The sequence below is a fragment of the Pempheris klunzingeri genome, chromosome 1, assembly GCF_042242105.1.
Source record: "Pempheris klunzingeri isolate RE-2024b chromosome 1, fPemKlu1.hap1, whole genome shotgun sequence".
NCBI lineage: Eukaryota > Metazoa > Chordata > Actinopteri > Acropomatiformes > Pempheridae > Pempheris > Pempheris klunzingeri.
This window is the reverse complement of record NC_092012.1, coordinates 24114478-24137771: the sequence shown is the minus strand read 5'-3', so window position 1 is coordinate 24137771 and position 23294 is coordinate 24114478. Positions and strand designations below refer to the sequence as shown.

The following is a 23294-nucleotide window of genomic DNA, read 5'->3' as shown; positions in this document are numbered from 1 at the left end:
TTTAGGTCATTGGTCCAAATTACTTTTTTGTGCGTCTTTAAGTGATACATGAACCCACCAAATTGCGTACACGTACATAAATTGCAGTTCCGGGGGTAGGGGTTTTAGTGTTAGGGGGCGCTATAGAGCCATTTTGCCACGCCCATTTGTGAGACCCATTAAATACGAAATTTTTCGCCAGGCCTGATTCGTGTGCAAATTTTCCTGACTTTTCGTGCATGTTCAGGCCCTCAAATTTGCGTTTGTTTTGACACCAGAAGAATAATAATAATAATAATAATAATAATAATAATAATAATAATAATAATCCACACAGTTTCAACTATGTTTTTGGCCCCCTGGTCGCCTGGTTTTTTTCATTTGACGTATTTTTTCGAGGCCTACCTGCTCGGGGCCTGTGAGGTCCGTACACCTCTTGGTTCTTGGGTACTTGCACGTTTTCCTCCCTTGCTCGTTTTCCCCCACGCAGTTACAATAGGGTCCTCGCACCGCTTGGTGCTCGGGCCCTAATTAAAGCTGCAAGCAGCGTTGGAGGGCCCTCGCACCTCCGCGCGCGTCGGGCGTGTGGCGGCTCCGTCCCGCCGCCGGACTCCGACCCTTCCACACGAGCCAGAACGTTCATGTAGTTTGGACAGCGCGTGAAGGACTTACACGTCACTATGTTGCGCTATGAAACGGCCGCTAATGACGTCCTGTATTCCTGTATACGAAGTGTTGACTACACTGTGAAGGTCTTGAGGCTTCTCTGACAAAACATGAGCAGTGTGAAACACACTGGAGAATCTACAGTGAACTTGGAAGAGCTTTCGGTTCCATGGCGAGACACAGAACTTTGACAGCTTGCCACGGGCAAAGCGTAAAAGATTATAGAAAGCTTTTGATAACTTTTCATCGTGAATACTGCTTCTACCAGCTGACCGAGTTTGAAGTCGATCGCTTCAACCCCCTCGGACTAGTTCGCTCATTTACGACCCCTATAAATGGCGGAAATTTTGACACTTAATTCAAAATGGCCGACTTCCTGTTGGGTTTAGGTCAACGCTCCAAGAGGCTTTTTTGTAGGTCCTATCGTCCCGCATAAGTATACCGAATTTGGTACATGTAGGTAAAACGTACACCGGGGGCTAGTTTGTCAAAGTTTTGTAGGGGGCGCCGTAGAGCCATTTTGGCCCATCCAAATCTGTTAACCCAATAAGATTATTCATTGTAGGCCTCCTGACGTGTATGCCAAATTTCGTGAGTGTGCACGCATGTGTAAGCTCGGAAATTAAAGTCGTTTTTCATGGCGAACGAGGCGTCGCCACGGCGACAGCGTTTGGCGAAACCTCAAGCCCTTCATACCTTTGCATCAACCACATCTTGAGAATGTTTGGCTCAAATTTGAGGTGTCTGTGGATAACCTGCTGAGAGAGAGACGTCCGAGAAAGAAGACATGTACCTCCTCCCGCCAGTAGGTGGCGCTATGACCATGGTTCAAAATGGCCATGTACATGTCTTCAGAGCCGGACAGTCATCAAACTGTATGAATTTGGTGAAGATAGGACCTTGTACAGTGGAGTTACAGCACTTTTAATTTTGATGGCGAAAAAAAAATTTCAATCGACAGTGTCTGCATCACCACGGCAACAGCTTTTGACACAGAGTCACGGCGTTCGCTCCAGACCAACATCAACATCTTGAGGCTTTCCTGACCAAATTTGAAGTGGATCCGATCAACTGGCTGGTCTTGAGGCATCATAGCGCAAAACATAAAGTTTCCTGTCAGCACCAGGTGGCGCTATGACTTAAAATGAATATTGACATGTAGATGTGTTCGGGGCGGGACTCTCATCAGACATGTGAAGTTTGGTGCATATTGGATCACGTACAGTCAAGTTATTAACAACTTCCTGTTTGACGGCGAGGCACAAACGTTTGACAGCTCGCCACGTCCAAACCGTTAAAGATTATACCAAACCTTTAATAACTTTTCATCCTTGATATTATTTCTAACAGCTGACCAAGTTTGAAGTCGATCGCTTCAACCCCCTCAAACTAGTTCGTTCATTTACGAACCCTACTTTTTAACATAAAATCCAAAATGGCCGACTTCCTGTTGGGTTTAGGTCATTGGTCCAAATTACTTTTTTGTGCGTCTTGAAGTGATACATGAACCCACCAAATTGCGTACACGTACATAAATTGCAGTTCCCGGGGTAGGGGTTTTAGTGTTAGGGGGCGCAATAGAGCCATTTTGCCACGCCCATTTGTGAGACCCATTAAATACGAAATTTTTCGCCAGGCCTGATGCGTGTGCAAATTTTCCTGACTTTTCGTGCATGTTCAGGCCCTCAAATTTGCGTTTGTTTCGGCCCGAGAAGAATAATAATAATAATTAAAGCTGCAAGCAGCGTTGAAGGGCCCTCGCACCTCCACGCGCGTCGGGGCGTGCGGCGGCCCTGTCCCGTTGTTGGACTCCGACCCTTCCATGCGCTTTCAGAACGTTCATGTAGTTTGGACAGCGCGTGAAGGACTTACACGTCACTTCCTGCGTCCCCTATGTGGCGCTAGAGAACAGTCACTAATCACATCCTGTATTCCAGTATATGAAGTGTTGACTACACTGAAAATTTCATGCAAATCAAATGATCATTGCCATAGACGTGTTACTTCCTGTTGCCACCAGGTGGCGCAATGACTGTGGTCACTAATTGGCATCTAGATGTCTTCAGGCCGGGACTCTTATTAAGCGTGACAAGTTTGAAAGAGATTGGATAATGTACACTGAAGTTACAGCAATTTCCTGTTCCATGGCGAACAGCGTTGCCATGGTGACAGCGTCTGAGAATACGTCAAGAGCTTCATAACTTTGCATCATCCATGTAGTGGGAATGTTTGGATCAAATTTGAGGTGTCTGTGATCAACCTGCTGAGAGAGAAACGTCTGAGAATAAAACATGCACTTCCTCTTGCCACTAGGTGGCGCTATGACCATGGTTCAAAATGGCCATGTACATGTCTTCAGAGCCGGACAGTCATCAAACTGTATGAATTTGGTGAAGATAGGACCTTGTACAGTGGAGTTACAGCACTTTTAATTTTGATGGCGAAAAAAAAATTTCAATCGACAGTGTCTGCATCACCACGGCAACAGCTTTTGACACAGAGTCACGGCGTTCGCTCCAGACCAACATCAACATCTTGAGGCTTTCCTGACCAAATTTGAAGTGGATCCGATCAACTGGCTGGTCTTGAGGCATCATAGCGCAAAACATAAAGTTTCCTGTCAGCACCAGGTGGCGCTATGACTTAAAATGAATATTGACATGTAGATGTGTTCGGGGCGGGACTCTCATCAGACATGTGAAGTTTGGTGCATATTGGATCACGTACAGTCAAGTTATTAACAACTTCCTGTTTGACGGCGAGGCACAAACGTTTGACAGCTCGCCACGTCCAAACCGTTAAAGATTATACCAAACCTTTAATAACTTTTCATCCTTGATATTATTTCTAACAGCTGACCAAGTTTGAAGTCGATCGCTTCAACCCCCTCAAACTAGTTCGTTCATTTACGAACCCTACTTTTTAACATAAAATCCAAAATGGCCGACTTCCTGTTGGGTTTAGGTCATTGGTCCAAATTACTTTTTTGTGCGTCTTGAAGTGATACATGAACCCACCAAATTGCGTACACGTACATAAATTGCAGTTCCCGGGGTAGGGGTTTTAGTGTTAGGGGGCGCAATAGAGCCATTTTGCCACGCCCATTTGTGAGACCCATTAAATACGAAATTTTTCGCCAGGCCTGATGCGTGTGCAAATTTTCCTGACTTTTCGTGCATGTTCAGGCCCTCAAATTTGCGTTTGTTTCGGCCCGAGAAGAATAATAATAATAATTAAAGCTGCAAGCAGCGTTGAAGGGCCCTCGCACCTCCACGCGCGTCGGGGCGTGCGGCGGCCCTGTCCCGTTGTTGGACTCCGACCCTTCCATGCGCTTTCAGAACGTTCATGTAGTTTGGACAGCGCGTGAAGGACTTACACGTCACTTCCTGCGTCCCCTATGTGGCGCTAGAGAACAGTCACTAATCACATCCTGTATTCCAGTATATGAAGTGTTGACTACACTGAAAATTTCATGCAAATCAAATGATCATTGCCATAGACGTGTTACTTCCTGTTGCCACCAGGTGGCGCAATGACTGTGGTCACTAATTGGCATCTAGATGTCTTCAGGCCGGGACTCTTATTAAGCGTGACAAGTTTGAAAGAGATTGGATAATGTACACTGAAGTTACAGCAATTTCCTGTTCCATGGCGAACAGCGTTGCCATGGTGACAGCGTCTGAGAATACGTCAAGAGCTTCATAACTTTGCATCATCCATGTAGTGGGAATGTTTGGATCAAATTTGAGGTGTCTGTGATCAACCTGCTGAGAGAGAAACGTCTGAGAATAAAACATGCACTTCCTCTTGCCACTAGGTGGCGCTATGACTTTGAATGAATATTGACATGTAGACGTCTTCAGGGCGGGACTCTCATCAGACATGTCAAGATTGGTGCTGATTGGATCACGTACAGTCAAGTTATTAACAATTTCCTGTTTGATGGCGAGTCATGGCGAGACACTGAACTTTACCAGCTCGCCACGCCCAAACCGTTAAAGATTATATCAAACCTTTGATAACTTTTCATCCTTGATATTGTTTGTACCAGCTGACCAAGTTTGAAGTCGATCGCTTGAACCCCCTCGGACTAGTTCGTTCATTTACGTCCCCTGTAAATCGCCAAAAATGTGTGACAAATCCAATATGGCCGACGTCCTGTTGGGTTTAGGTCAATGCTCCAAGAGGCTTTTTTGTAGGTCCTATGGTCTCGCATATGTATACCGAATTTGGTACATGTAGGTAAAACGTAGACCCGGGGCTAGTTCGTCAAAGTTTTGTAGGGGGCGCCATAGAGCCATTTTGGCCCACCGAAACCCGTGAACTAAATAAGATTACTCATTTTAGGCCTCCTGACGTGCATGCCAAATTTGGTGAGTGTGCACGTATGCATAAGCTTCGAAATTACGTTCGATTTTCATGGCGAACAAGGCGTCGCCACGGTGACAGCGTTTGGCGAAACCTCAAGCCCTTCATAACTTTGCATCAACCACGTTTTGAGAATGTTTGGCTAAAATTTGAAGTGTCTGTGGTTAACCTGCTGAGAGAGAGACGTCCGAGAAAGAAGACATGTACCTCTTCTAGCCAGTAGGTGGCGCTATGACTATGGTTCAAAATGGCCACGTACATGTCTTCAGAGCCGGACAGTCATCAAACTGTATGAATTTGGTGAAGATAGGACCTTGTACAGTGGAGTTACAGCACTTTCAATTTTCATGGCGTAAAAAAAATTTCAATCGACAGTGTCTGCGTCGCCACGGCAACAGCTTTTGACGGAGACTCACGGCGTTCGCTCCAGACCAACACCAACATCTTCTGGCTTTCCTGACCAAATTTGAAGTGGATCCGATCAACTGGCTGGTCTTGAGCCATCATAGCGTAAAACATAAAGTTTCCTGTCACCACCAGGTGGCGCTGTGACTTTGAATGAATATTGACACGTAGACGTGTTCGGGGCGGGACTCTCATCAGGCATGTGAAGTTTGGTGCTGATTGGATCACGTACAGTCAAGTTATTAACAATTTCCTGTTTGATGGCGAGTCATGGCGAGACACTGAACTTTGCCAGCTCGCCACGCCCAAACCGTTAAAGTAATAACAAGACTTTTAATAACTTTTCATCATTGATGCCTTCTCTACCAGCTGACCAAGTTTGAAGTCAATCGCTTGAACCCCCTCGGACTAGTTCGTTCATTTACGTCCCCTGTAAATCGCCAAAAATGCGTGAAAAATCCAATATGGCTGACTTCCTGTTGGGTTTAGGTCATCGCTCCAAGAGACTTTTTTGTTCGTCCTGAAGAGATACACGAACCCACCGAATTTCGTACATGTACATAAAACGCAGTTCCGGGGCTGAGTTTAGGTGGCGCTACAGAGCCATTTTGCCACGGCCATTTGCGAAACCTTTAAAATACGTAATTTTTCGCCATGTCTGAATTTTGTGCAAATTTTGGTGAGTTTTCGTGCATGTTCAGGCCCCCAAATTAGCGATTCATTGTGGATAAAAAGAAGAATAATAATAATAATTAAAGCTGCAAGCAGCGTTGAAGGGCCCTCGCACCTCCGCGCGCGTCGGGGCGTGCGGCGGCCCCGTCTTGTGTTGGACTCCGACCCTTCCATGCGCTTTTAGAACGTTCATGTAGTTTGGACAGCGCGTGAAGGACTTACACGTCACTTCCTGCGTCCTCTATGTGGCGCTAGAGAACAGTCACTAATCACATCCTGTATTCCAGTATATGAAGTGTTGACTACACTGTGAAAATTTCATGCAAATCAAATGATCATTGCCATAGACGTGTTACTTCCTGTTGCCACCAGGTGGCGCAATGACTGTGGTCACTAATTGGCATCTAGATGTCTTCAGGCCGGGACTCTTATTAAGCGTGACAAGTTTGAAAGAGATTGGATAATGTACACTGAAGTTACAGCAATTTCCTGTTCCATGGCGAACAGCGTTGCCATGGTGACAGCGTCTGACAAAACGTCAAGAGCTTCATAACTTTGCATCATCCATGTAGTGGGAATGTTTGGATGAAATTTGAGGTGTCTGTGATCAACCTGCTGAGAGAGAAACGTCTGAGAATAAAACATGCACTTCCTCTTGCCACTAGGTGGCGCTATGACTTTGAATGAATATTGACATGTAGACGTCTTCAGGGCGGGACTCTCATCAGACATGTCAAGATTGGTGCTGATTGGATCACGTACAGTCAAGTTATTAACAACTTCCTGTTTGATGGCGAGTCATGGCGAGACACTGAACTTTACCAGCTCGCCACGCCCAAACCGTTAAAGATTATATCAAACCTTTGATAACTTTTCATCCTTGATATTGTTTGTACCAGCTGACCAACTGTGAAGTCGATCGCTTGAACCCCCTCGGACTAGTTCGTTCATTTACGTCCCCTGTAAATCGCCAAAAATGTGTGAAAAATCCAATATGGCCGACGTCCTGTTGGGTTTAGGTCAATGCTCCAAGAGGCTTTTTTGTAGGTCCTATGGTCTCGCATATGTATACCGAATTTGGTACATGTAGGTAAAACGTAGACCGGGGGCTAGTTCGTCAAAGTTTTGTAGGGGGCGCCATAGAGCCATTTTGGCCCACCGAAACCCGTGAACTAAATAAGATTACTCATTTTAGGCCTCCTGACGTGCATGCCAAATTTGGTGAGTGTGCACGCATGCATAAGCTTCGAAATTACGTTCGATTTTCATGGCGAACAAGGCGTCGCCACGGTGACAGCGTTTGGCGAAACCTCAAGCCCTTCATAACTTTGCATCAACCACGTCTTGAGAATGTTTGGCTAAAATTTGAAGTGTCTGTGGTTAACCTGCTGAGAGAGAGACGTCCGAGAAAGAAGACATGTACCTCCTCTAGCCAGTAGGTGGCGCTATGACTATGGTTCAAAATGGCCACGTACATGTCTTCAGAGCCGGACAGTCATCAAACTGTATGAATTTGGTGAAGATAGGACCTTGTACAGTGGAGTTCCAGCACTTTCAATTTTGATGGCGTAAAAAAAATTTCAATCGACAGTGTCTGCGTCGCCACGCCAACAGCTTTTGACGGAGACTCACGGCGTTCGCTCCAGACCAACACCAACATCTTCTGGCTTTCCTGACCAAATTTGAAGTGGATCCGATCAACTGACTGGTCTTGAGCCATCATAGCGTAAAACATAAAGTTTCCTGTCACCACCAGGTGGCGCTGTGACTTAGAATGAATATTGACACGTAGACGTGTTCAGGGCGGGACTCTCATCAGACATGTCAAGTTTGGTGCTGATTGGATCACGTACAGTCAAGTTATTAACAATTTCCTGTTTGATGGCGAGTCATGGCGAGACACTGAACTTTGCCAGCTCGCCACGCCCAAACCGTTAAAGATTATATCAAACCTTTGATAACTTTTCATCGTTGAGGCCTTCTCTACCAGCTGACCAAGTTTGAAGTCGATCGCTTGAACCCCCTCGGACTAGTTCGTTCATTTACGTCCCCTGTAAATCGCCAAAAATGCGTGAAAAATCCAATATGGCTGACTTCCTGTTGGGTTTAGGTCATCGCTCCAAGAGACTTTTTTGTTCGTCCTGAAGAGATACACAAACCCACTGAATTTCATACATGTACATAAAACGCAGTTCCGGGGCTGAGTTTAGGTGGCGCTACAGAGCCATTTTGCCACGGCCATTTGCGAAACCTTTAAAATACGTAATTTTTCGCCATGTCTGAATTTTGTGCAAATTTTGGTGAGTTTTCGTGCATGTTCAGGCCCCCAAATTAGCGATTCATTGTTTATAAAAAGGAGGAAAAGAAGAAGAATAATAATAATAATAATAATAATAATTCCTTCAGTTTCAACTATGTTTTTGGCCCCCTGGTCGCCTGGTTTTTTTCATTTGACGTATTTTTTCGAGGCCTACCTGCTCGGGGCCTGTGAGGTCCGTACACCTCTTGGTTCTTGGGTACTTGCACGTTTTCCTCCCTTGCTCGTTTTCCCCCACGCAGTTACAATAGGGTCCTCGCACCGCTTGGTGCTCGGGCCCTAATAATAATAATAATAATTCCTTCAGTTTCAACTATGTTTTTGGCCCCCTGGTCGCCTGGTTTTTTTCATTTGACGTATTTTTTCGAGGCCTACCTGCTCGGGGCCTGTGAGGTCCGTACACCTCTTGGTTCTTGGGTACTTGCACGTTTTCCTCCCTTGCTCGTTTTCCCCCACGCAGTTACAATAGGGTCCTCGCACCGCTTGGTGCTCGGGCCCTAATTAAAGCTGCAAGCAGCGTTGGAGGGCCCTCGCACCTCCGCGTGCGTCGGGGCGTGCGGCGGCTCCGTCCTGCCGCTGGACTCCGACCCTTCCACACAAGCCAGAACGTTCATGTAGTTTGGACAGCGCGTGAAGGACTTACACGTCACTTCCCGCGTCCCCTATGTTGCGCTATGAAACGGCCGCTAATGACGTCCTGTATTCCTGTATACGAAGTGTTGACTACACTGTGAAGGTCTTGAGGCTTTTCTGACAAAACATGAGCAGTGTGAAACACACTGGAGAATCTACAGTGAACTTGGAAGAGCTTTCGGTGCCATGGCGAGACACAGAACTTTGACAGCTTGCCACGGGCAAACCCTAAAAGATTATAGAAAGCTTTTGATAACTTTTCATCTTGAATACTGCTTCTACCAGCTGACCGAGTTTGAAGTCGATCGCTTCAACCCCCTCGGACAAGTTCGCTCATTTACGACCCCTATAAATGGCTGAAATTTTGACACTTGATTCAAAATGGCCAACTTCCTGTTGGGTTTAGGTCAACGCTCCAAGAGGCTTTTTTGTAGGTCCTATTGTCCTGCATAAGTATACCGAATTTGGTAGATGTAGGTAAAACGTAGCCCGGGGGCTAGGTCGTCAAAATGTTGTAGGGGGCGCCGTAGAGCCATTTTGCCCCACCCAAACCTGTTAACCCAATAAGATTATTCATTTTAGGCCTCCTGACGTGTATGCTAAATTTGGTGAGTCTGCACGTATGCGTAAGCGTGGAAATTAAATTCGTATTTCATGGCGAACAGGGCGTCGCCACGGTGACAGCGTTTGGCGAAACCTCAAGCCCTTCATACCTTTGCATCGACCACATCTTGAGAATGTTTGGCTCAAATTTGAGGTGCCTGTGGTTAACCTGCTGAGAGAGAGACGTCCGAGAAAGAAGACATGTACGGCCTCCCGCCAGTAGGTGGCGCTATGACTATGGTTCAAAATGGCCACGTACATGTCTTCAGAGGTGGACAGTCATCAAACTGTATGAATTTGGTGAAGATAGGACCTTGTACAGTGGAGTTACAGCACTTTTAATTCTGATGGCGAAAAAAAAAATTCAATCGACAGTGTCTGCATCGCCACGGCAACAGCTTTTGACACAGAGTCACACCGTTCGCTCCAGACCAACATCAATATCTTGAGGCTTTCCTGACCAAATTTGAAGTGGATCCGATCAACTGGCTGGTCTTGAGGCATCATAGCGCAAAACATAAAGTTTCCTGTCAGCACCAGGTGGCGCTATGACTTAAAATGAATATTGACATGTAGATGTGTTCGGGGCGGGACTCTCATCAGACATGTGAAGTTTGGTGCATATTGGATCACGTACAGTCAAGTTATTAACAACTTCCTGTTTGACGGCGAGGCACAAACTTTTGACAGCTCGCCACGTCCAAACCGTTAAAGATTATACCAAACCTTTAATAACTTTTCATCCTTGATATTATTTCTAACAGCTGACCAAGTTTGAAGTCGATCGCTTCAACCCCCTCAAACTAGTTCGTTCATTTACGAACCCTACTTTTTAACATAAAATCCAAAATGGCCGACTTCCTGTTGGGTTTAGGTCATTGGTCCAAATTACTTTTTTGTGCGTCTTTAAGTGCTACATGAACCCACCAAATTGCGTACACGTACATAAATTGCAGTTCCGGGGGTAGGGGTTTTAGTGTTAGGGGGCGCTATAGAGCCATTATGCCACGCCCATTTGTGAGACCCATTAAATACGAAATTTTTCGCCAGGCCTGATGCGTGTGCAAATTTTCCTGACTTTTCGTGCATGTTCAGGCCCCCAAAAATGCATGTTTTGTGGTAAAAAAATAAAAAGAATAATAATAATAATAATTCCTTCAATTTCAACTATGTTTTCGGCCCCCTGGTCTCCTGGTTTTTTTCATTTGACGTATTTTTCCCAGGCCTACCTGCTCAGGGACTATGAGGTCCGTACACCTCTTGGGTCTTGGGTTCTGGCCCGTTTTCCTCCCTTGCTCGTTTTCCCCCACGCAGTTTCAATAGGGTCCTCGCACCGCTTGGTGCTCGGGCCCTAATAATAATAATAATAATAATCCACACAGTTTCAACTATGTTTCGAGCCCCCTGGTTGGCTGGTTTTTTGCCATGTCGCGTATTTTTTCGAGGCCTACCTGCTCGGGGACTGTGAGGTCCGTACACCTCTTGGTTCTTGGGTACTTGCACGTTTCCTCCCTTTTCCCCCACGCAGTTACAATAGGGTCCTCGCACCGCTTGGTGCTCGGGCCCTAATTAAAGCTGCAAGCAGCGTTGGAGGGCCCTCGCACGTCCGCGCTCGTCAGGGCGTGCGGCGGCTCCGTCCCGCCGCCGGACTCCGACCCTTCCACGCGGCTCAGAACGTGCATGTAGTTTGGACAGCGCGTGAAGGACTTGCACGTCACTTCCCGCGTCTCCCATGTTGCGCTAGAAAACGGCCGCTAATGACGTCCTGTATTCCAGTATATTAAGTGTTGACTTCACTGTGAAGGTCTTGAGGCTTTTCAGACAAAACATGAAAAGTGTGAAACACACTGGAGAATCTACAGTGAACTTAGAAGAACTTTCGGTGCCATGGCGGGACACTGAACTTTGACAACTCGCCACGGGTAAATCGTAAAAGATTATATAAAGCTTTTGATAACTTTTCATCTTGAATAGTGTTTCCACCAGCTGACCGAGTTTGAAGTCGATCGCTTTGACCCCCTCGGATTAGTTCGCTCATTTACGACCCCTATAAATGGCTGAAATTTTGACACTTAATTCAAAATGGCCGACTTCCTGTTGGGTTTAGGTCAACGCTCCAAGAGGCTTTTTTGTAGGTCCTATCGTCCCGCATAAGTATACCGAATTTGGTAGATGTAGGTAATACGTACACCGGGGGCTAGTCCGTCAAAGTTTTGTAGGGGGCGCCGTAGAGCCATTTTGCCCCATCCAAACCTGTTAACCCAATAAGATTATTCATTGTAGGCCTCCTGACGTGTATGCCAAATTTGGTGAGTGTGCACGCATGTGTAAGCTCGGAAATCAAATTCGTGTTTCATGGCGAACAGGGCATCGCCACAGTGACAGCGTTTGGCGAAACCTCAAGACCTTCATACCTTTGCATCAACCACATCTTGAGAATGTTTGGCTCAAATTTGAGGTGCCTGTGGTTAACCTGCTGAGAGAGAGACGTCCGAGAAAGAAGACATGTACCTCCTCCAGCCAGTAAGTGGCGCTATGACTATGGTTCAAAATTGCCACGTACATGTCTTCAGAGCTGGACAGTCATCAAACTGTATGAATTTGGTGAAGATAGGAACTTGTACAGTGGAGTTACAGCACTTTTAATTCTGATGGCGAAAAAAAAATTTCAATCGACATTATCTGCGTCGCCACGGCAACAGCTTTTGACAGAGAGTCATGGCGTTCGCTCCAGACCAACATCAACATCTTGAGGCTTTCCTGACCAAATTTGAAGTGGATCCGATCAACTGGCTGGTCTTGAGCCATCGTAGCGTAAAACATAAAGTTTCCTGCCACCACTAGGTGGCGCTGTGATTTAGAATGAATATTGACATGTAGATGTGTTCGGGGCGGGACTCTCATCAGACATGTGAAGTTTGGTGCATATTGGATCACTTGCAGTCAAGTTATTAACAACTTCCTGTTTGACGGCGAGGCACAAAATTTTGAAAGCTCACCACGTCCAAACCGTTAAAGATTATACAAAACCTTTAATAACTTTTCATCCTTGATTTTGTTTCTACCAGCTGACCAAGTTTGAAGTCGATTGCTTCAACCCCCTCGGAGAAGTTCGTTCATTTACGACCCCTACTTTTCAACATAAAATCCAAAATGGCCGACTTCCTGTTGGTTTTAAGGCATACCTCCAAGAGACTTTTCTGTGCGTCTTGAAGCGATACATATACCCTACAACTTTCGTACATGTAGATAATACGCAGTTCCGGGGCTAAGTTTTGGTGGCGCTATAGAGCCATCTTTTCACACCCGTTTACGAAACCCATAAAATACGAAAATTTTCACCGTTCCTGAATTTTGTGCAAATTTTCCTGACTTTTCGTGCATGTTCAGGCCCCCAAATTTGCGTTTGTTTCGGTACAAGGAAAATAATAATAATAATAATAATAATAATAATAATAATTCCTTCAATTTCAACTATGTTTTCGGCCCCCTGGTCTCCTGGTTTTTTTCATTTGACGTATTTTTCCGAGGCCTACCTGCTCGAGGACTATGAGGTCCATACACCTCTTGGTTCTTGGGTACTGGCCCGTTTTCCTCCCTTGCACGTTTTTCCCCCACGCAGTTTCAATAGGGTCCTCGCACCGCTTGGTGCTCGGGCCCTAATAATAATAATAATAATAATAATAATAATCCACACAGTTTCAACTATGTTTTTGGCCCCCTGGTCGCCTGGTTTTTTTCATTTGACGTATTTTTTCGAGGCCTACCTGCTCGGGGCCTGTGAGGTCCGTACACCTCTTGGTTCTTGGGTACTTGCACGTTTTCCTCCCTTGCTCGTTTTCCCCCACGCAGTTACAATAGGGTCCTCGCACCGCTTGGTGCTCGGGCCCTAATAATAATCCACACAGTTTCAACTATGTTTCGAGCCCCCTGGTTGGCTGGTTTTTTGCCATGTCGCGTATTTTTTCGAGGCCTACCTGCTGTGAGGTCTGTACACCTCTTGGTTCTGGCCCGTTTTCCTCCCTTGCACGTTTTTCCCCCACGCAGTTTCAATAGGGTCCTCGCACCGCTTGGTGCTCGGGCCCTAATAATAATAATCCACACAGTTTCAACTATGTTTCGAGCCCCCTGGTTGGCTGGTTTTTTGCCATGTCGCGTATTTTTTCGAGGCCTACCTGCTCGGGGACTGTGAGGTCCGTACACCTCTTGGTTCTTGGGTACTGGCCCGTTTTCCTCCCTTGCACGTTTTTCCCCCACGCAGTTTCAATAGGGTCCTCGCACCGCTTGGTGCTCGGGCCCTAATAATAATAATAATAATAATAATAATTCCTTCAGTTTCAACTATGTTTTTGGCCCCCTGGTCGGCTGGTTTTTTTCATTTGACGTATTTTTTCGAGGCCTACCTGCTCGGGGCCTGTGAGGTCCGTACACCTCTTGGTTCTTGGGTACTTGCACGTTTTCCTCCCTTGCTCGTTTTCCCCCACACAGTTACAATAGGGTCCTCGCACCGCTTGGTGCTCGGGCCCTAATAATAATTCCTTCAGTTTCAACTATGTTTTTGGCCCCCTGGTCGCCTGGTTTTTTTCATTTGACGTATTTTTTCGAGGCCTACCTGCTCGGGGCCTGTGAGGTCCGTACACCTCTTGGTTCTTGGGTACTTGCACGTTTTCCTCCCTTGCTCGTTTTCCCCCACACAGTTACAATAGGGTCCTCGCACCGCTTGGTGCTCGGGCCCTAATAATAATAATAATAATAATAATAATTCCTTCAGTTTCAACTATGTTTTCGGCCCCCTGGTCGGCTGGTTTTTTTCATTTGACGTATTTTTTCGAGGCCTACCTGCTCGGGGCCTGTGAGGTCCGTACACCTCTTGGTTCTTGGGTACTTGCACGTTTTCCTCCCTTGCTCGTTTTCCCCCACACAGTTACAATAGGGTCCTCGCACCGCTTGGTGCTCGGGCCCTAATAATAATAATTCCTTCAATTTCAACTATGTTTTCGGCCCCCTGGTCTCCTGGTTTTTTTCATTTGACGTATTTTTCCAAGGCCTACCTGCTCGGGGACTATGAGGTCCGTACACCTCTTGGTTCTTGGGTACTTGCACGTTTCCTCCCTTTTCCCCCACGCAGTTACAATAGGGTCCTCGCACCGCTTGGTGCTCGGGCCCTAATAATAATAATAATAATTCCTTCAGTTTCAACTATGTTTTTGGCCCCCTGGTGGCCTGGTTTTTTTCATTTGACGTATTTTTTCGAGGCCTACCTGCTCGGGGCCTGTGAGGTCCGTACACCTCTTGGTTCTTGGGTACTTGCACGTTTTCCTCCCTTGCTCGTTTTCCCCCACGCAGTTACAATAGGGTCCTCGCACCGCTTGGTGCTCGGGCCCTAATAATAATAATAATAATAATAATAATTCCTTCAGTTTCAACTATGTTTTCGGCCCCCTGGTCGGCTGGTTTTTTTCATTTGACGTATTTTTTCGAGGCCTACCTGCTCGGGGCCTGTGAGGTCCGTACACCTCTTGGTTCTTGGGTACTTGCACGTTTTCCTCCCTTGCTCGTTTTCCCCCACACAGTTACAATAGGGTCCTCGCACCGCTTGGTGCTCGGGCCCTAATAATAATAATTCCTTCAATTTCAACTATGTTTTCGGCCCCCTGGTCTCCTGGTTTTTTTCATTTGACGTATTTTTCCAAGGCCTACCTGCTCGGGGACTATGAGGTCCGTACACCTCTTGGTTCTTGGGTACTTGCACGTTTCCTCCCTTTTCCCCCACGCAGTTACAATAGGGTCCTCGCACCGCTTGGTGCTCGGGCCCTAATAATAATAATAATAATTCCTTCAGTTTCAACTATGTTTTTGGCCCCCTGGTCGCCTGGTTTTTTTCATTTGACGTATTTTTTCGAGGCCTACCTGCTCGGGGCCTGTGAGGTCCGTACACCTCTTGGTTCTTGGGTACTTGCACGTTTTCCTCCCTTGCTCGTTTTCCCCCACGCAGTTACAATAGGGTCCTCGCACCGCTTGGTGCTCGGGCCCTAATAATAATAATAATTCCTTCAATTTCAACTATGTTTTCGGCCCCCTGGTCTCCTGGTTTTTTTCATTTGACGTATTTTTCCAAGGCCTACCTGCTCGGGGACTATGAGGTCCGTACACCTCTTGGTTCTTGGGTACTTGCACGTTTCCTCCCTTTTCCCCCACGCAGTTACAATAGGGTCCTCGCACCGCTTGGTGCTCGGGCCCTAATAATAATAATAATAATAATAATAATAATCCACACAGTTTCAACTATGTTTCGAGCCCCCTGGTCGCCTGGTTTTTTTCATTTGACGTATTTTTTCGAGGCCTACCTGCTCGGGGCCTGTGAGGTCCGTACACCTCTTGGTTCTTGGGTACTTGCACGTTTTCCTCCCTTGCTCGTTTTCCCCCACACAGTTACAATAGGGTCCTCGCACCGCTTGGTGCTCGGGCCCTAATAATAATAATAATAATAATAATAATAATTCCTTCAGTTTCAACTATGTTTTCGGCCCCCTGGTCACCTGGTTTTTTCCGTTTGACATATTTTTCCCAGGCCTACCTGCTCGAGGACTGTGAGGTCCGTACACCTCTTGGTTCTTGGGTACTGGCCCGTTTTCCTCCCTTGCACGTTTTCCCCCACGCAGTTTCAATAGGGTCCTCGCACCGCTTGGTGCTCGGGCCCTAATAATAATAATAATCCACACAGTTTCAACTATGTTTCGAGCCCCCTGGCTGGCTGGTTTTTTGCCATGTCGCGTATTTTTTCCAGGCCTACCTGCTGTGAGGTCCGTACACCTCTTGGTTCTTGGGTACTGGCCCGTTTTCCTCCCTTGCACGTTTTTCCCCCACGCAGTTTCAATAGGGTCCTCGCACCGCTTGGTGCTCGGGCCCTAATTAAAGCTGCAAGCAGTGTTGGAGGGCCCTCGCACCTCCGCGCGCGTCGGGGCGTGCGGCGGCTCCGTCCCGCCGCCGGACTGCGACCCTTCCACGCAAGCCAGAACGTTCATGTAGTTTGGACAGCGCGTGAAGGACTTACACATCACTTCCCGCGTCCCCTATGTTGCGCTATGAAACTGCCGCTAATGACGTCCTGTATTCCTGTATACGAAGTGTTGACTACACTGTGAAGGTCTTGAGGCTTTTCAGACAAAACATGAGCAGTGTGAAACACACTGGAGAATCTACAGTGAACTTGGAAGAGCTTTCGGTGCCATGGCGAGACACAGAACTTTGACAGCTTGCCACGGGCAAACCCTAAAAGATTATAGAAAGCTTTTGATAACTTTTCATCTTGAATACTGCTTCTACCAGCTGACCGAGTTTGAAGTCGATCGCTTCAACCCCCTCGGACTAGTTCGCTCATTTACGACCCCTATAAATGGCTGAAATTTTGACACTTGATTCAAAATGGCCAACTTCCTGTTGGGTTTAGGTCAATGCTCCAAGAGGCTTTTTTGTAGGTCCTATCGTCCCGCATAAGTATACCGAATTTGGTAGATGTAGGTAAAACGTAACCCGGGGGCTAGTTCGTCAAAGTTTTGTAGGGGGCGCCGTAGAGCCATTTTGGCCCATCCAAACCTGTTAACCCAATAACATTCTTCATTTTAGGCCTCCTGACGTGTATGCTAAATTTGGTGAGTCTGCACGTATGCGTAAGCGTGGAAATTAAATTCGTATTTCATGGCGAACACGGCGTCGCCACGGTGACAGCGTTTGGCGAAACCTCAAGCCCTTCATAACTTTGCATCGACCACATCTTGACAATGTTTGGCTCAAATTTGAGGTGCCTGTGGTTAACCTGCTGAGAGAGAGACGTCCGAGAAAGAAGACATGTACGGCCTCCCGCCAGTAGGTGGCGCTATGACTATGGTTCAAAATGGCCACGTACATGTCTTCAGAGGTGCACAGTCATCAAACTGTATGAATTTGGTGAAGATAGGACCTTGTACAGTGGAGTTACAGCACTTTTAATTCTGATGGCGAAAAAAAAATTTCAATCGACAGTGTCTGCGTCGCCACGGCAACAGCTTTTGACGGAGAGTCATGGCGTTCGGTCCAGACCAACATCAACATCTTGAGGCTTTCCTGACCAAATTTGAAGTGGATCCGATCAACTGTCTGGTCTTGAGCCATCATAGCGCAAAACATAAAGTTTCCTGTCAGCACCAGGTGGCGCTATGACTTAGATGTGTTTGGGGCGGGACTCTCATCAGACATGTGAAGTTTGGTGCATATTGGATCACGTACACTCAAGTTATTAACAACTTCCTGTTTGACGGCGAGGCACAAAATTTTGACAGCTCGCCAAGTCCAAACCGTTAAAGATTATACCAAACCTTTGATAACTTTTCATCCTTGATATTGTTTCTACCAGCTGAGCAAGTTTGAAGTTGATCGCTTCAACCCCCTCGGACGAGTTCGTTCATTTATGACCCCTATTCATCGCAGAAATTTTGACACTTTCCTCCCTTGCATGTTTTTCCGCACCGCTTGGTGCTCGGGCCCTAATAATAATACGGTGAAGTACAATAGGTCCTCGCCGAGTGATGCTCACTCGGGGCTCGGGCCCTAATAATAATAATAATATGGTGAAGTCCAATAGGTCCTCGCCGAGTGATGCTCACTCGGGGCTCGGGCCCTAATAATAATAATAATTCCTTGCATTTCAACTATGTTTTTGGCCCCCTGGTCGCCTGGTTTTTTGCATTTGACGTATTTTTTCATCCCCTTCGTCCTCGGGGAGTATGGGGTCTGTACACCTCTTGGTTCTTGGGTTCTGGCATGTTTTCCTCCCTTGCATGTTTTTCCCCCACGCAGTTTCAATAGGGTCCTCGCACCGCTTGGTGCTCGGGCCCTAATAATCGGGTGAGTCCAGAGTCCAGGGTCCTCTCCTCTCTCATGGAACAGTTCACGTACTGGATGAAGTTGGGCAGTGCCTTTGCCATGGTGACATGGTTGAAGACAGAGATAGCAGTGAGTGCACTCAGGTGTAGAGTCTGTACCCGGGCTATGGCGGAGTGGATGACGTCACACGCCGAAGTCGGGTTGGCAGAGGGAGGAATGTCACCATGACAACATGTGAAAACTCCCGTGGCAGGCAACCTGGACGAAGACTAACAGCAAACAGTTCAAAGAACTGGGGTATGTAAACTTTTGATCAGGGTCATTTGGGTAGTTTCTGTTGTCATTATGATTTAAAAAGAGTACACACAGTTGTTTGACAATAGATGGCTTCACCTAACCACTAAGGACCAGGGTATGTAAACTTATGAGCACAACTGTATATAAGTAAGTGGGACTATAAACTATATATTAACTAATATTTAGGGGATGAAAGGAGACCCATACTAACATAATGTAAGAAAGCCAACGCAGCACAGACAGGACTGAGACTGGAGAGGAAATCTGGGATCCTATTTCTGTGAAGCAATAGTACTAGGCACTGAGGCACTGTGTTGCCCAGTCACAACTAAACAATGCTAGCTAGATAGTAAAATTCAGCAAAAAGGTTTTCTACATCACACGATGTGATCAGTCAGACAAATTCTTCCCTGTTGGGCTGTAGTGCCAAAACTCTGAGCTCAGCAAACATTTTTGTCTCTTGCTTTCTGTTATCCAATTTTGAAGTGGTAAGCATAGGCTGGAAGTGTGAGACACAAGCCATCACGACAGGTGGTGGGGGAGAAGGAGGACAGGGGTAAGTACACAACCATGAGGGCCAAGCAAGCAAACAGGCCATGGTTCACTTAAGAATTGTAGATGCTCCTTTCCATCATCTGACTGTTCATTAGCTGTTACTTTGTGTCTCCCTGCAACTCTTGCTGCACTCCAAATCTATCAATATCCCAACAACACAAAAACAGTGCCTACTCCCGAGCTTAGCTTAAAAACTGATCACCTTTCCTCAGGGCATGTTTACAAGAAGAACAGTCTCTGAAATGCCTGATAATAATGTCCATGCGCCAAGTGCGCCATGCTACCTCGTGGTGAGGCAGTTAAATTAATAGTGACTATGAAAGAGGTTAGATTAACATAGATGACTTAACGCAGGCTTTCAAAGTGGAGCTCAGGTCATCTGCTCAGTGTAGGCAAAGGGATCATTTTCTCACAATTAACTTAATCAACCCCCTGCTCTGCTTGGGGGAAATTTGTGTTACTATTGCAATTTTTCAATTCGAGATTGGGGAGATTGTGAAATTTTACACATTTCACACATATTAGCATGGAAAGCACAATGAAGAACTACTCTGACTCCTCTACTCTATGCAAAAAAAGTTTTTTAGCTGTTTCTCAGCAGCACTTGACCAAATGACTGTAGTAGTATTGCAGGTGTGACAGAACAAGAGTGCCATGTCCCACTTTGTTCCCTAGTTCATCTAGTCTTTTTCACGCTATCATCACTTTTTGTTTTGTTACTTACCTCTCCTCTCATTTCAGTCTTCACTTCCTCCTGTTTTTCACGCGACCATTGATTGTTTCTCCACCCCTAATTAGTTGAGTACTCAAAATATTTCCTCCAGATGTTACACAGAGACAGAAAAATGTCGATCATAAGAGAAGAAGGAACATATTTCGAACATTTCCATGAAAGTACACTGCCCTTTCTCATCATTGAAATCGTGTACTTTAACACCCAGTAATTTGGTTTTAGGGACTATAGGCACTGAGTGCAGTTTTGTCAGAAAAAAACATTCCTGCTACCAAACACCAGATTTAGTTTTGTCAGTGTTCAATACTAAGGTATTCACTCTGACACACAAGTAAGTTTTCAACTCAACATGTAGATTCTTTATCAGTCTGACTAATGTTGGTGAAGCATGGAACAAAGCTGAATCAGCACACATGACTACATTGAAATTTTTCAATAACATATGGTAAATAATTTATGTAAACTGATAATAAAATGGACCCAAGCAACTCACTTGAGTAAGGTTGGAATATATTTTTTGCTCTAAGAAAAGCTGCCATTGAAAAAAATCCCAGTGCGGTGATAATAGAGAGCCCTGGTCTACTAAAATACTGTGATTTTATACATGGTACTTTTTTTTCTAAAATGATTTAATATTTGATTGAAAAATGATCTTGAGTATCTTACTCAGCATAAGCCGTATACTAATACAGTAAAACCTGCATCTCCATCTTTGTGTTAACGCTTTTTAAAGCTGTGGAGCAGTCCCACTGAGTAAGCATCTTTCAATATGGCATATTGGCTTGGAGCCTAGCAGCCGAGCCTTACAGCGAGACCATCTCCAAAACTGTGTTCTGGTTATTCTGATGAAATGCAAAACAACATGTTCTATCTCTCATAATAGGGTTAACAATGTGCTGTAGTTGACACTCTACTGACCTTTTTCTAAGTGGAACATCTAAAGGGCAGGAAAGAAAGCCAAATAACCAGTGCCATGGATGCCACGGAGTGTGGGCACAATGCCACTTCTAAGATTAACTACCCACATGGCAAGTTTGACATGCCATGTTTTCAACTGGTCATTGTGCCCTTACATGAAGCAGTGAATAAACAAACTCACGTTTGCAGTATCTCCATTATCATATCTCCATCAGACAACTGTAAATCTCTAACAAAATCTCTTAACAAATGAGTCAGCATTAAATCTTTCAATTTGACCTGCAGTAAAAAAAATTAACTCCAGACTTGGGCATTTAGTCTTTCGTGTTAAATTAAAGTATGGCCACAGCACCCCACATACAGGATTGAAGTATTAATACCATACATGGTTGTAGAATATATTTTAGGCTGAGTGAGAACTTGGGTAAGATTGTAAACATCCGCCATAGAAATCGACGTCTTAAGTGTTGGACAATTTTTAGAAAATCAGTCAATTCTGGTCACTTAAAAGTAAGATATCCTTTCTTTCATTTGCTGCTATATCTTGAGATTCACATATTCTATCCAACTACTTCACATTCAAAACTGGGCAGGCAGCCCATAACAACGACCAACTGGACCAGGCTTACAATATGGTAGGTGAATCTGTAGCCATACTAGTTGTAGCAATTGTACTCATAATATTTTACTATAGCACAAATGAAATATGTTCCTGAACATAAAGATGTAGTTTTGCTATTTGGACACAGAATAAACAGAAACAACTTAAAAATGTAAAAGATAAGACACTCTCACAATCAAGGGCAAAATCCTTTTATAAAAGAAAGTGCTCCTGGCACCCCACTGATGTTGAAATGTCCAAAATGTCACTATCAGAAAATGAACCTGTAGTGTTGAAAGGTTTGGCTTGCCCTGAAAAAAAAGACTAAATTACTGATCAACATGTTTTTTCAAAATGAGAGTGACTTTTCTGTACAGGGGAAATAAAGTAGACAAAAAAAGATAATAAAACTTTCAAATCTATTTTCAACTTGAAATAAGGCATCAATCCAGCAAAGGTGGAATGGTAACAGCAGCCACAGACTATTTCAACATTGTTACCTTACAGTCGTATTTCATTCTCACCATGTGTTTAATACCTTTCCACAACCCCAGTGGTGGCTGCCTGGTAATCTGTGCTGTCATAAATGACCAATCAAACTGCTAGAAAGGCCACCCTCCTTCAGTCATCCAAGAAGCCCTACCTGTCAATCGGCCATCCTGTTTTCAGGCAGCACAGTCATTTCTCAGCCCAGTGGAGCAGCACTCCCTGACCTCTGCCTCGACCTCCACAGCCCCAGCTCCAAAACTAGCTCCAGCTTGGAGAGCAAGCTCATTACACCTCTACTTATTTATGAGCCATTTCACACAGTGCTGCTCCCTTTTTTAGAGACACAGCCATGGCCCACCTTACATGCCACTCTCTCCTTGCACAAAGTACACTGACAGGGCCAGGGGGGCATGGGCATGAGCAGTGGGTGGCGGTCTGGTTGAGGAGACCATTAGACCTATTACATAGGTACTGTCACACACCCACCTCAAGACTGCATCAAACAGTCAGAGAGAGGCAAACATATCAATCTATTTCCTGGATAATAAACATTTCTGGAGAAAGCTGCTAGGAGATAAATCACTCCATCTAGAACAATCTTTATTTCTGTATTCCCTTTAGAGAACAAAAAGTTGAGTATCCACAGCATTAAATGTGACTGATGATTGAGTAATGTAAACTTTAATGAGAAACTCTGCATATGCATGACTGAAAACAAGATTAGTTTGAGCTGGTAACATTCTAACACTGCAGGAAACCAGTGAATACTAGCTTGTTTATTTTTTCAACAGAGGGGATGTGACAATACTGACTGAAAGGCCTAGATGATATTTAAAAAGAAAAGGAGATGAAACCCCAAACCCACCTGTGATTGTGACAAAAGCGTAGCCTGTGTCGCCCAGCAGTGGATTGATCAGTCGGCAGCTGTAGGTGCTATTGGGCTCCAGCACAACTGTCAGCACGCTGGTCATAGTAAAGAGGCCTTCCTCACTGGCCACCACTGAAGTGGTGATATTTTCCGTCAGGTTGCGCCCACTCCCATTCTGCCAAATCACATCAGCCTCAGGATAACCACCATAGGCTATACAAGTCAGGGCCACCTCATCACCTGGCCGAAGGTTGGATTCAGGCTCCAAAGTCAGAACAGGCTTAGAGTAGGGAGCTGAAAAATGCAAGAGTGTACAGAGAGAGGAGGA

General features: G+C 45.5%; 1 protein-coding gene across 2 annotated transcripts in view; it reads right to left on the bottom strand.

Moving 5' to 3' along the window:
* cd276 (CD276 molecule) overlaps positions 1 to 23294 on the bottom strand; it is a 553579-nt gene that overhangs the window by 334184 nt on the left and 196101 nt on the right. For both annotated transcript variants that reach the window (XM_070829333.1, XM_070829325.1), the window contains exon 4: positions 22964 to 23260. In XM_070829333.1, the coding sequence (XP_070685434.1) occupies positions 22964 to 23260 (297 nt within the window). The remainder of the gene's footprint in view (positions 1 to 22963; positions 23261 to 23294) is intronic.